We start from the raw sequence: 14031 nt of genomic DNA on the forward strand, positions 1-14031 counted from the left end.
CACACGCACACACACTTAAACTCGCAGAGGCTGGCAGCTTTAAGTGGATGCCTGAGCTGCTGCAAATGTAGAGGGGCTTTGGCTGTGTACATTGTCGTCCAGGGCTTCGGAGGGCTACGGGAAGGATGGAAGAGAGAATTACTGGCATTCATGTCCATCCCAGTCCTCTCAGGAATGATAAGCTCAGTCAAATCTGTGGCCAGTTAATCGACAGGTACACTGACATGTTGGGTTGAAAAATTAGGGTTGTCCATAGCAACCCTTCCTTCCTCTCCGGCAACTGAGTTAGGAAGGACGCCTGTATCTTTGTAGTGACTGGGTATATTGATATACCATCCAAAGTGTAATTAATAACTTCAACATTCTCAAACGGGTATTCAATGTCTGCTTTTTAATTTTTTTACCCATCTACCAGTAGGTGCCCTTCTTTGTGAGGCATTCGAAACCTCCCTGGTCTTTGTGGTTGAATCGGTGTTTGAAATTCACTGCTCGACAGATAATTGTATGTGTGGGGTACGGGGATGAGGTAGTCATTCAAAAATCATGTTAAACACTATTATTGCACACAGAGTATGTCCAGGCAACTTATTATGTGACTTGTTAGGCTAATTTTTACTCCTGAACTTATTTAGGCAAGGCATAACAAAGGGGTTGAATACTTATTGACTCAAGAGATTTCAGCTTTTCATTTTCTATTAATTAGTAACAATTTCTAAAAACATAATTCCACTTTCACATTATGGGGTATTGTGTGTAGGCCAGTGACACACAATCTCAGTTTAATCAATTTTAAATTCAGACTTTAACACAACAAAATGTGGAAAAAGTCAAGGGATGTGAATACTTTCTGAAGGCACTGTAGATACCGTATTTAGCTGCTATTTAGCTGCTATTTATAAAAGTTTTATTAAAATGACACAACAAATAGCCTAACAATGAGGAAAAAAGTAGTCTGCTTGAGGATACATTCAGCCACTATTTATTGTTGAACTCAGTGGGTTTTGTCTGGCTAATAGCCTACACAAATGGGCAGCAATAGTCAAGGTACATTCAATTTAATAAAATTAAATCAAACTTGAGAGACTCCCCTGGTCTCCTGAAGTCATCCTTTTTTGTGTGCAAATGTTTTCACCAAGGCCTGTAGGTCCAGATTGCGGATTTTCCTGAGACCTGCATTATACAGTACACCAGAGTCAGCATTGCTCTGCACACAATCTAAACTTAGTCTTGAATGATACATGCCAAGATATACCAGAGATAAGGGACTGTTGATATTACAACCACACAACTCCGGTTCACCTGTATGAACTAAATCGCAAACCGCTTTTTTTGTTCAAGCCCTCAAGAACTGTTGTCCATAATCTGTTTGCGTCTGCCAATTTATTGGCTGTCCACAGTCCAGGCGACCTCTCCCCAGAGCTTCCTTTACAGTTAATCTCTTTTCGTAACGTGTTGAGGCCAGCAATTAAGGAGAATGAGAGGCTCAATTAAAGATGTTGCAGAACTGCTGTATTTGAAGCACCACTCCCTACCGCCCAGTTTCCCTGATGTTGCTACGGCAATCAAGATGTTTTTACCATTCCTGTAACTGTTGCTTCTGCGGCGAGATTGTTTTCCAAACTAAAACTCATAAAGAACTACAGTACCTAAGAAGCATTAGGCTCTCGGTCTGATATGTGCTTTTGAACACCTGAGCAAGCTCCACTCATTGCACTAGTGCTGTTGTAGCCTTGACCACAGCATGTGTTCACCGATATCCCCTTATACTTTCAATCAGTTTAATTTTTTTCTTTTTCAAGGCCTGAGGCGCTTTTTTAGTCACATTCCTGAAGCCCAAGAAACAAACACTTAGTTTCCTAGTACATGTGGACATTAAAAATGTTTGTGAATTACTTTTTGGAGGGTTACTGTCAAAATGATTTATTAAGTAAATAAAAATAGACATTGATGACAGGCGCATGGGCCACCAGAGCTCATGGGCTCCCACGCTCTGCAGAGCTGCAGGGGTGTCCAGTACACCAGTGGCTTGGTGTTGTATCTTTCCGCTGATGTCTGCTAAGTTAGTTGAAGTATCTTTAGGTCAGGTGTGTCCTAGATTTGACCTTCAGCTCCTTGCTAGACAGAGGGGTATGGTCAGAGGGGTAGGAGGGGAATGTCTCTCACTCTCTCTCTGATCACACACTTATTTTTTGTGAAATCAAGGCATGACGCAAGTAATGCAATCACAGGTGAGGGGTAGGAGCTGAGGAGCCAACTGAGAGGGAAAAACGACACCTCCTCCACAAGTGATTATATATCAGCTCTGAACAAGCTCTCAGTATGGAGGAGATGAAATCATCTGTTTATTCGTTTATTTTGTCAGGAGATGAGAACGACGAGCGCCTCTTCTGCTGATTAATAATTATTGTCAAGTTGACAGAAACCCTCACAATCAATCGCTCTGCTCAGAGCTGATGTTTTACCTTCATTGGCAATTACACACCATTGTTCACAGCAACAGATCGTTACGTAAATTATATTTTTGGAGTGGTGACTCAGTCACTGTCCTGCGGCTATGAAAATGGGCCTTTCTCACGTTTTGATTTGATACTTGTAAAGGCTTTTGAATTTCGAATGTTAATGTGCATTGTGCAACCACTAACCATCATTAGAGCTTTTAGTCAACAGTTTTTTATGTTCTGATATCACCTGATTGTTCTGATATCACCTGAAGCAAACTGACTTGTTTCTCGTAATCAACCGATGGCTTATCACTTCACTGACGTGGTCCCTGTTCTGTTCACATCACTGGAGAATCACCCTGCTCTCATTAGTAGAGAGAGAGAGAGAGACTCATCACCTATGGATCAGACCTAATTATCTGATAATACGAACACTGATAATAATACACTGATGCTTTGAGAGATTCCATTCTTCTATGTAATCCAAAACATCAAACGCACTACAAACAATTCATGCTTATTGCTTCTTGGTACGGTGTTGTACATTCATGACTTGTGTGTGTTATGAATATGAATGCTTGATTCAGTGATACTTGAACTTCTGCCATAGTATATTGATGGGATCAGTTTACATTGAACAAGCTTTTCAGAAATTCAGAACCTCCAAACATCTCTTTAAAGATTGCCATCTGATCCTGGACCATTAACTTTGTTTACTCTGTGGCCAAACCCTACCCACTCATACTGATTATGCATACAACTAATCAAATAAAATAAAATAAAATTTTATTGGCCACATGCGCCGAATACAACAGGTGCAGACATTACAGTGAAATGCTTACTTACAGCCCTTAACCAACAGTGCATTTATTTATAAAAATAAAACAACAACAAAAAAAGTGTTGAGAAAAAAAAGAGCAGAAGTAAAATATAATAACAGTAGGGAGGCTATATATACAGGGGGGTACCGGTGCAGAGTCAATGTGCGGGGGCACCGGCTAGTTGAGGTAGTTGAAGTAATATGTACATGTGGGTAGAGTTAAAGTGACTATGCATAAATAATTAACAGAGTAGCAGCAGCGTAAAAGGATGGGGTGGGGGGGCAGTGCAAATAGTCTGGGTAGCCATGATTAGCTGTTCAGGAGTCTAATGGCTTGGGGGTAGAAGCTGTTGAGAAGTCTTTTGAACCTAGACTTGGCACTCCGGTACCGCTTGCCGTGCGGTAGCAGAGAGAACAGTCTATGACTAGGGTGGCTGGAGTCTTTGACAATTTTGAGGGCCTTCCTCTGACACCGCCTGGTATAGAGGTCCTGGATGGCAGGAAGCTTGGCCCCAGTGATGTACTGGGCCGTACGCACTACCCTCTGTAGTGCCTTGCGGTCGGAGGCCAAGCAGTTGCCATACCAGCCGGTGATGCAACCAGTCAGGATGCTCTCGATGGTGCAGCTGTAGAATTTTTTGAGGATCTGAGGACCCCATGCCAAATCTTTTCAGTCTCCTGAGGGGGAATAGGCTTTGTCGTGCCCTCTTCACGACTGTCTTGGTGTGTTTGGACCATGATAGTTCGTTGGTGATGTTGACACCAAGGAACTTGAAGCTCTCAACCTGTTCCACTACAGCCCCGTTGATGAGAATGGGGGCATGCTCAGTCCTCTTTTTTTTCCTGTAGTCCACAATCATCTCCTTTGTCTTGGTCACGTTGAGGGAGAGGTTGTTGTCCTGGCACCACACGGCCTAAAACCAGTCCTTTAGAATACTGCCACCAAGTACACTACACCACTGACATTTCACACTGTGAAAATGGCGAACTTGATTTTGAACATGCCTTTATAAGATTGACTGACTCACTGAAGACATTATACTCGGACTCAAGGAAGATAGACAGACAAGGCAGTGCAATATCACCCCGATGAGATTAGTGACGTAGTGGCTTCCTACAGTACAGTCTGGTAGAGATCAGATGCTGACTCTGGTGTACTGATGTTTTAGATAGCTCAGCCGTCATGCCAGCCAGCCCCTCTGACAGTCAGTCGTTTGAGGTCAGATCAGGGCACAGTCCATCTGTCCAGACCAGTATAGTATGTGACATGATTCTAGAAGCAGCACTGACTGCATTTCATTGACCACATCATACAGTAGCTGAAATAAGAAGTAGCCTATAAAGTATAAGCCAATAAAATACCATTTAATATATTCCACAGGTCCTCTGTATAGGGAATGAGCAATGTAGTTTGAATATTTTTGACCATCAAAGTGTCAACCTAGAACCAGCCTCCATGGCCAAACAATTCTAAAGACATGTCCAAGACGAAGACCTATTTGAGAATTCCAATATGCTCCTCCTCTTAAATCAGTGAAGCAGCTAGCCTCACAGCATAAATCTCCAGAAAGAGCTTGAATTTGAGGCTTCATTCAAAGCTTAGGAGCCTCTCTAAGGGGATTTGTCTCACCCTACTACAGTATGTTGATGTGCCCAATTCATCTCACTGTAATGTTTCCGAACAAGAAATTAAAAACTGGGTGATAGAGAGAGGGCGCCATCATTTCACTGTTGTGGTCTTCAAAGCGATTTTTTGGCCTATTTAGATTATGTACTGTTCTATGGCTGTTCTAACTAGGCTAGTCCATAATTTGATGTGACTGGTGCATTGAGCTTCTGGAAAATGTCTGTCATTCCTTCATGGCTATCAATTAATTTGAACATACAGGAGTGCTGTGCCTTTAGAATGCCTTGTGTTGCTATGCCAATGTTATAACAATGACTGACAGCTACTCCCCTGTGCAGGAGTGACATATATGTCACTTGCTAGTTAGGCTACTCAATCTCTGTTCCTTTGGAATAGCCACTTTACAACTACTTTCGCAGATATCAATCTGATATGAATCTGACCACACAGTTAGTTTGTGATACTTGAACAAATCCTTTGCAGTTAAATCAACAATATCTTCTTGAGTGAATGAAATTGCATTCCATTTAAATTCTGTGAATTTGTCTGTCTGCGTGCTGCTCTCAGGGTCTGTAGTAATGAGTTTCTCAGGGACGGTCGGTCAATCTGACAGATGTATCGAACACATCAAGTCTGCATTGTTCAGGATTTTCAGACAGAGAAGCTTTGGTAAAGTATGATTTATTTTGGAGTGACAGTCTGTCACAGATTAAAATGACTGTCAACAGATTCCAACACCTTGGATGGTCTCTAGGTATGGCAGCCAGCCAGTTGCCCCCCTGGTGGACCTTTCTGCAGATAACCTCCCTAATTTTTATATATGCTTCAATGCAATCGCCTCGTCTCCTCCCGGCAGCTAGTGTTTCCCAGAGGACACATGAGGTGCTTCATTATAGTGAGGCCCCTTACCGACCATCCTCCGCTCTACTGTGACCTAATGGCTTTCTACACAGCATAGCCACGGATTAAAGCTCTAAAGCTCATCCTCCTTATTTTCCTTTTCCTCTTTCCTTTCTTTCTCAGGAGAGGAGATGCAGTCAAAGCCGTAGTAACTTGCAGCCTTGCTTTTAGATTTATTGGTAGGAAGAGAACATGAAAATGGCATTGCCCTTTGCAGCATTGAATTGATGTTCATTTACACAACACAGGCATGGAAGTAATGCTCCCTATTTTAGGACTTAAAGCTTATGTTATGTAGATAGAGGCCAGCTAATCCACATGTAATTTACAGCTAGACAGTAAGTGGCTTTTTAGTGAGTATACAGTATCAGCATTATGATGGGGGAGGTGGTGGTGCTAAGGGATTCATTTAATGAAGCAAACAGAAGACCCTGTCTCTGTTCTAAAGCAATCCTGGTTGTTTAACTACATGTTCATGTGGACAGCAAAAACAACATATGTAAGATAGATAACATATAGACTAATCACATATGTTATAAGAAGAAGAATACGCTATTGTCTATTTCCTTTTCAGATCACATACGTTTTCCAAAAATCCTGGTTGGAGGATTCTGAATTTCTTGCCTATTCCTTCCTGATTCTGGGAATCTTTCAACCAGGTTTTCTGGAAAACTATGGAATTTTGAGAAAGTTACCAGAATTTTGCAACCCTATTTGTGTACCTACATACTGTATCTAATTGGCTAAATCATGTTGTAATTAAAAAGAAGTAGCCAGTATAATCATATTATATAGGAGGAAAGTTGATTTTACATAGATTTCTAGAAATACAGTAAGGTTGATTCGATTTTTCACCATGTTTCTGATTACAGTAGTTTAAGGGAGATTGAAGGTTAATCAAGGGCTGCTCTTGGCCCTCAGACCACCTGTTGAGTAGCCTTTCTATGAGTAGACTTTCATTAGAGGTTTGAGTGTGTGAAAATGGTTAGGGTTATAAGTATGGGCATTGGGTCCACAGATCCAGCTAGAGCTTATTAAAAACAGGTCAAGAACAGATCCTAAGAACGATGGATCTCAGGATCTTTCATAACCAACATGTTTAATATGATTTCCAATACCTTATTTGAGTGGATTGTATATGGTTCATGAAAGTGAACGATGGGACTCTGCTATTTGTTAAAGTCGTGTTGATTAGGGGTGTGTGAACGAATATGTCTCTGTCATTCTAGCAGCAAACGATTTGCAACTGTCAAGCACAATGATTCTTTCCCCATCTTATAATTATTAACACGTCAATAGATGGTGGTAAGAATTGTACAGATCAAGAGGAGTGGTATCAGCAAGTAATATTCAGTGTAGTCTAAGACTATTAGTGCATGGTGCAGTGTGTATTTTGAATTGTAAAACTACTGGTAAGCCATGCATTCTAACTAGCTCCCAGGACATGCACTGCATGCTAACTACTACAGGAACCAAAATGTGTTATTGATGGCAGATTAACTGAAATAGGCAGTATGAGATTGCTTTAGAAGCTTATTAAATGTTGAAATAGAAAAACAAATGCACATTGTTATGTCAGAGTTGTGTGATGCCTCGCTTGGCTGTTGAAGGCAACACTTCATGTCACCAGAGTATTTTGAGGATTTATTTGAATGACTTGTGGTAGCTGCAGTGATTAAAAAGGAAGGCATCCAGATGCATATTGATTGGATGCTTGTTGCTCATAAGCCCGTGTCAGCCCATACTCAGCCAGCCATGGTAAAACTCAGCTGCCACAGTGCCCACATCAAAAACAATAACTGCTAAGAAAATAGTTATGTCTTTTTTTTGTCCCCCTTATCGTGTCATTCTGAAATTGTTTTGGGGTATTTTCAAGTAGTGCCCGAGGAGGATAGGTTCCTGTAGGTATAGGCAGTAAGTGGGTAAATTATTCCACTTTCAGGTGCATAGAACATGTTCTATGTGTTCTATGTTCCACGTTCAGGTACAGTGCTTCAAATCAATTTGAAAATAAATGTCATAAATTACCCCAGGAGACTCCACCCAAATGCTTCTCTAACTGATTAGATGCAGATGTGGAGACTTTATGTACACAGAAGGATTCTTATCATACTTGTGTATGATCTCCCTGCATCTCAGCACTTAATGCGAATAAGCTATAGCCTAGGCCTGGCGTCGAAATGTATGGGGGATGCTGGATCTACACCATGCTTCAGATATTCACTTACAGTAAGTGCAATAACCTCTATAGCAGCAAGGTAACTGCTTTTATACTTACTGTTGGGAAGAGTGGGGTGTGCCTGACTACACAAGCAGCAATGAGTAAACACACAACAAAAGTTTCACGTTTCAGATGCTTTAACTTTAGCTTTTAGTGTCTCTGGCTCTCTAGTCCACAAGCTGTACAGGCAAGATGGTGGTTAAAGATGGCGACCACCTGTAGTGTCTTGCGTCAGCGTGGTCTCACTGGCACAGTCCGTAACTCTCCTTCTGAGGAGTCTGTGGAAGTAGAGAGAAACAGTGTAAGTGGGAGAGTAGGTGCGCTGTGTCTTCCTAACTGCTCCACTTGAGTGCCAGTCAGTTGATTAGAGAATGCCTTGAAGGTGTGCTGATTAGTTATCCTGCACAGGTGTGTTGGGTGAGCAGAGCTGTGGTGCTGTCTTCGGCTGGCCTGGTGCTGAAGGTAATGCAGCCTTCCACAGTGCTGGACCGAGTGCCGCTGTCCACTGTGCTGCAGCCAGTGCCGCTGTCCATGGTGCTGAAGAGAGCCCACCTGTCTCCTGTGCTGAGGTGGGTGGCTCTGTCCATGGTGCTGCACTGGGAGTCCTTCAGCCACACCCATGCCCATGCCTCTCACGGTGCCACACTTACTATATGTTTTCATGGAGATAACATTTTCAGTGAGAATATGCGGGCAATATCATCTCAGAATATTTTTGAAAGCAAGATCGCAATGTAGAGCATAGGCCTACTGTAGATTTAGCTAGTATCCAAGTCTGCAACAACCATTTCAATGTTCATCCTGCATGTCCTTGGCATGTGCCTCCAGAACAGGCACTTAAACGTCATGTAAGTGCACCATCAGACATCTTCTGCTGTCTGCTAGATTACCTCCTCTTCTCGTGGCCATAGACCTGAGAGCAGCTGCTGCTGGTAGTCATCAAAGTAGACTAGACTACATCTCACCGTGCTGACAGCGTGTTAAAGGAAAGATTTATATTGGGCTGAAGAGATTCGTTTCAGGAAGGAAAGAACCTACTGGCTGCCAATCATTGTCTTCCTGCTCTTTTAATTAAGTAGAAATATGGGATATAATGGGGCTGTGTCCTATGGGGAGATAAAGAATTTCATATTCCGTTTTTATAGCTGGTGTATTTCTGCTAACAGAACCTTCACCTGCCTGGCACCTCTTCTGCTGCCTGATCATAGACACCCATCATTTCCCTCTGCTGAGAAAATTGAATATTCACCCTTTTATATTATACTGGGCTTTATCTGGGTAGATTAGAATGCACGAGGAAGAATCTCTCTCTCTCTCTCTCTCTCTCTCTCTCTCTCTCTCTCTCTCTGGGTTCGTCTGAGCTGTTTGCTTTTTTTAACAGCACACAGTAATTTTCTACTTCCGTATAGTGGTATAGCCTAATTAAAGCTGCAATATGTAACTTTTTGGGCGACCCGACCAAATTCACATGAAATGTGAGTTATACACAACTGCTCGTCGAACATCTCATTCCAAAATCATGGGCATTAATATGGAGTTGCTGTTTGCTGCTATAACAGCCTCCACTCTCCTGGGAAGGCTTTTCACTAGATGTTGGAACATTGCTGCGGGGACTTGCTTCAATTCAGCCACAAGAGCATTAGTGAGGTCGGGCACTGATGTTGGGCGATTAGGCCTGGCTCGCAGTCGGCGTTCCAATTCATCCCAAAGGACAGTCAAGTTCTTCCACACCGATATCGATCATGTGGGTGTGTTTACATGTGTGGGTGTATTTACGTGTGTAGGTGTGTGTGTTTACGTATATTTGTTTTTAACCCCTACTGTCTGTCCACCCAGCAGTACCATTTGGGACACCAGTAACAGCCAGAATCCTCTTCTAGTTATGATCTTGGCTCACAAAGGAAGACACACCACTAATTTAGAGGGAAATAGAGTAGAAAAGCTGGAATCAAGCTGTAAAATGGGTAAATAGAGGGTAGAAATCTCCCTGAGGAGAGCATCTCTGAGAAAGTCATGTGGAGCATTTAAATCAGCCCAGAACAGCAGGAGACTGCAGTGTCTTCCATGAACAAAATCGTTAGTTCTGCACAATATGGCCGACAGATAGGCAGCAGTGGAAACAAAAACATCAGGCAAAACCGTCTCTACTCCACTATCTACTCTCAGACTTTATCTTCTGAACTCACTTTATATAATAATTGTGGAGCTGGGAGATGGAATATGTGAATCAACAATAAGGATAAGGTAGCCACATATAGGGTACAGTAGTAACTATACTGAACAAAAATATAAACGCAAAATGCAACAATTTCAACGATTTTACTGAGTTACAGTTCATAAAAGGAAATCAGTCAATTGAAATAAATAATTTAGGCCCTAATCTATGGATTTCAAATAACTGGGCAGGGGCACAGCCATGGGTGGGCCTGGGAGGGCATAGGCCCACCCACTTGGGAGCCAGGCCCAGCCAATCAGAATGAGTTTTCCCCACAGAAGGGCTTTATTACAGACAGACATACTCCTCAGTTTCATCAGCTGTCCGGGTGGCTGGTCTCAGACGATCCCACAGGTGAAGAATCCGGATGTGGAGTTCCTGGGCTGGCGTTGTTACACGTGGTCTGTGGTTGTGAGGCCAGTTGGATGTACTGCCAAATTCTCTAAAACGATGTTGGAGGCGGCTTATGGTCGAGAAATTAAAATTACATTCTCTGGCAACAGCTCTGGTGGACATTCCTGCAGTCAGCATGCCAATTGCACGCTCCCTCAAAACCTGAGACATCTGTGGCTTTGTGTTGTGTGACATAACTGCACATTTTAGAGTGGCCTTTTATTGTCCCCGGCACAAGGTGCACCTGTGTAATGATCATGCTGTTTATTCTTGATATGCCACACCTGTCAGGTGGATGGATTATATTGGCAAAGGATAAATGTTCACTAACAGGGATGTAAACAAATTTGTGCACACAATTTGAGAGAAATAAGCTTTTTGTGCTCATGGAAAAAGTCGGGGATATTTTATTTCAGCTCATGAAACAGGGAGACCAGCACTTTACATGTTGCGTTTATATTTTTGTTCAGTATAAGTTGATGGTTTGTTACAGTATCAGTTACATTCCTAGACATACTGTAAATGGAATACCCATTCAGTTATTCATTTTAATTATGCTAAACTACAGGACTTTTTGCTAGCACAGACTGGAATATGTTACGGGATTCATCCGATGACATTGAGGAGTTTACCACGTCAGTCACCGGCTTCATTAATAAGTGCATCGTCAACGTTGACCCCACAGTGACCATACATGCATATCCCAATCAGAAGCCATGGATTACAATCAACATCGGCACAGAGCTGAAGGCTAGAAGAGCAGGATACTATTCCGGACGCTTATAAGAAATCCCGCTATGCCTTCCGACAAACCATCAAACAGGTAAAGCGTCAATACAGGAGTAAGATTGAATCTTACTACACCGGCTCTGACACTCATCGGATATGGCAGGGCTTGCAAACTATCACGGATTACAAAGGGAAACCCAGCCGAGAGCTGCCCAGTGATGCAAGCCTACCAGACGAGCTAAATGCCTTTTATGCTCACTTCGAGGCAAGCAACACTGAATCATGCGTGAGAGCACCAGCTGTTCTGGACAACTGTATGATCAAATCAAATCAAATCAGATGTTATTTGCCACGTGCGCGAATACAACAGGTGTAGACATTACAGTGAAATGCTTACTTACAAGCCCTTAACCAACAATTATTTTTTTTATTCATAAAAAAGTAAAATAAAAAAAGTGTTAAGTAAAAAAATTAAATCAAATAAGAAAGAGCAGCAGTAAAATAGTAGGGACAGTAGGGAGGCTATATACGGGGGGTACCGGTGCAGAGTCAATGTGCGGGGGCACCGGCTATGCATAAATAATAAACAGTGTAGCATGGGGTGGGGGTGGGGGGGCAGTGCAAATAGTCCGGGTAGCCATGATTAGCTGTTCAGGAGTCTTATGGCTTGGGGGTAGAAGCTGTTGAGAAGCTTTTTGGACCTAGACTTGGCGCTCCTGTACCGCTTGCCGTGCGGTAGCAGAGAGAACAGTCTATGACTAGGGTGGCTGGAGTCTTTGACAATTTTGAGGGCCTTCCTCTGACACTGCCTGGTATAGAGGTCCTGGATGGCAGGAAGCTTGGCCCCAGTAATGTACTGGGCCGTACGCACTACCCTCTGTAGTGCCTTGTGGTCGGAGGCCAAGCAGTTGCCATACCAGGCGGTGATGCAACCAGTCAGGATGCTCTCGATGGTGCAGCTGTAGAACTTTTTGAGGATCTGAGGACCCATGCCAAATCTTTTCAGTCTCCTGAGGGGGAATAGGCTTTGTCGTGCCCTCTTCATGACTGTCTTGGTGTGTTTGGACCATGATAGTTTGTTGGTGATGTGGACACCAAGGAACTTGAAGCTCTCAACCTGTTCCACTACAGCCCCGTCGATGATCCTTAGCTTAGTGATGAGCTTTGAGGGCACTATGGTGTTGAACGCTGAGCTGTAGTCAATGAATAGCATTCTCAAGTAGGTGTTCCTCTTGTCCAGGTGGGAAAGGGCAGTGTGGAGTGCAATAGAGATTGCATCATCTGTGGATCTGTTGGGGCGGTATGCAAATTGGAGTGGGTCTAGGGTTTCTGAGATAATGTTGTTGATGTGAGCCATGACCAGCCTTTCAAAGCACTTCATGGCTACAGACGTGAGTGCTACGGGTCGGTAGTCATTTAGGCAGGTTATCTTAGTGTCCTTGGGCACAGGGACTATGGTGGTCTGCTTGAAACATGTTGGTATTACAGACTTAGTCAGGGACATGTTGAAAATGTCAGTGAAGACACTTGCCAGTTGGTCAGCACATGCTCGGAGTACACGTCCTGGTAATCTGTCTGGCCCTGCGGTCTTGTAAATGTTGACCTGTTTAAAAGTCTTAGTCATATCGGCTACGGAGAGCGTGATCACATAGTCATCCGGAACAGCTGGTGCTCTCATGCATGCTTCAGTGTTGCTTGCCTCGATGCGAGCATAGAAGTGATTTAGCTCATCTGGTAGCTTGTGTCACTGGGCAGCTCGAGGCTGTGCTTCCTTTTGTAGTCTGTAATAGTTTTCAAGCCCTGCCACATCCGACGAGCGTCAGAGCCGGTGTAGTATGATTCAACCTTAGTCCTGTATTAACTCTTTGCCTGTTTGATGGTTCGTCGGAGGGCATAGCGGGATTTCTTATACGCGTCCGGGTTAGAGTCCCGCTCCTTGAAAGCAGCAGCTCTACCCTTTAGCTCAGTGCAGATGTTGCCTGTGATCCATGTCTTCTGGTTGGGGTATGTACGTACGGTCACTGTGGGGAAGACATCATCGATGCACTTATTGATGAAGCCAGTGACTGATGTGGTGTACTCCTCAATGCTATCTGAAGAATCCTGGAACATATTCCAGTCTGTGCTAGCATCTGCGTCATCTGACCACTTTTTTATTAACCGAGTCACTCGTGCTTCCTGCTTTAGTTTTTGCTTCTAAGCAGGAATCAGGAGGATAGAGTTATGGTCAGATTTGCCAAATGGAGGGCGAGGGAGAGCTTTGTATGCGTCTCTGTGTGTGGAGTAAAGGTGGTCTAGAGTTTTTTTTCCTCTGGTTGCACATTTAACATGCTGGTAGAAATTAGGTAGAACGGATTTAAGTTTCCCTGCATTAAAGTCCCCAGCCACTAGGAGCACTGCCTCTGGATGAGCGTTTTCCTGTTTACTTATGGCCTTATACAGCTCATTCAGTGCAATCTTAATGCCAGCATTGGTTTGTGGTGGTAAATAGACAGCTACGAAACATATAGATGAAAAGTCTCTTGGTAAATAGTGTGGTCTACAGTTTATCATGAGATACTCTACCTCAGGCGAGCAAAACCTCAAGACTTCCTTAGTATTAGATTTTATGCACCAGCTGTTGTTTACAAATATACACAGACCGCCACCCCTTGTCTTACTGGAGTCAGCCGTTCTATCTTGCCG

The 14031-nt window shown here is 43.2% G+C and overlaps 1 protein-coding gene across 1 annotated transcript in view; it reads left to right on the forward strand.

Moving 5' to 3' along the window:
• Positions 1-8214: 8214 nt before the first annotated feature.
• LOC123481710 (low-density lipoprotein receptor-related protein 1B-like) overlaps positions 8215-14031 on the forward strand; it is a 209323-nt gene continuing 203506 nt past the window's right edge. Inside the window, exons 1-2 of the mRNA XM_045206460.1 lie at positions 8215-8310; positions 8418-8646. Coding sequence (XP_045062395.1) covers positions 8215-8310; positions 8418-8646 — 325 coding nt within the window. The remainder of the gene's footprint in view (positions 8311-8417; positions 8647-14031) is intronic.

This window comes from Coregonus clupeaformis, chromosome 23, assembly GCF_020615455.1.
Source record: "Coregonus clupeaformis isolate EN_2021a chromosome 23, ASM2061545v1, whole genome shotgun sequence".
Classification (NCBI taxonomy): Eukaryota; Metazoa; Chordata; class Actinopteri; order Salmoniformes; family Salmonidae; genus Coregonus; species Coregonus clupeaformis.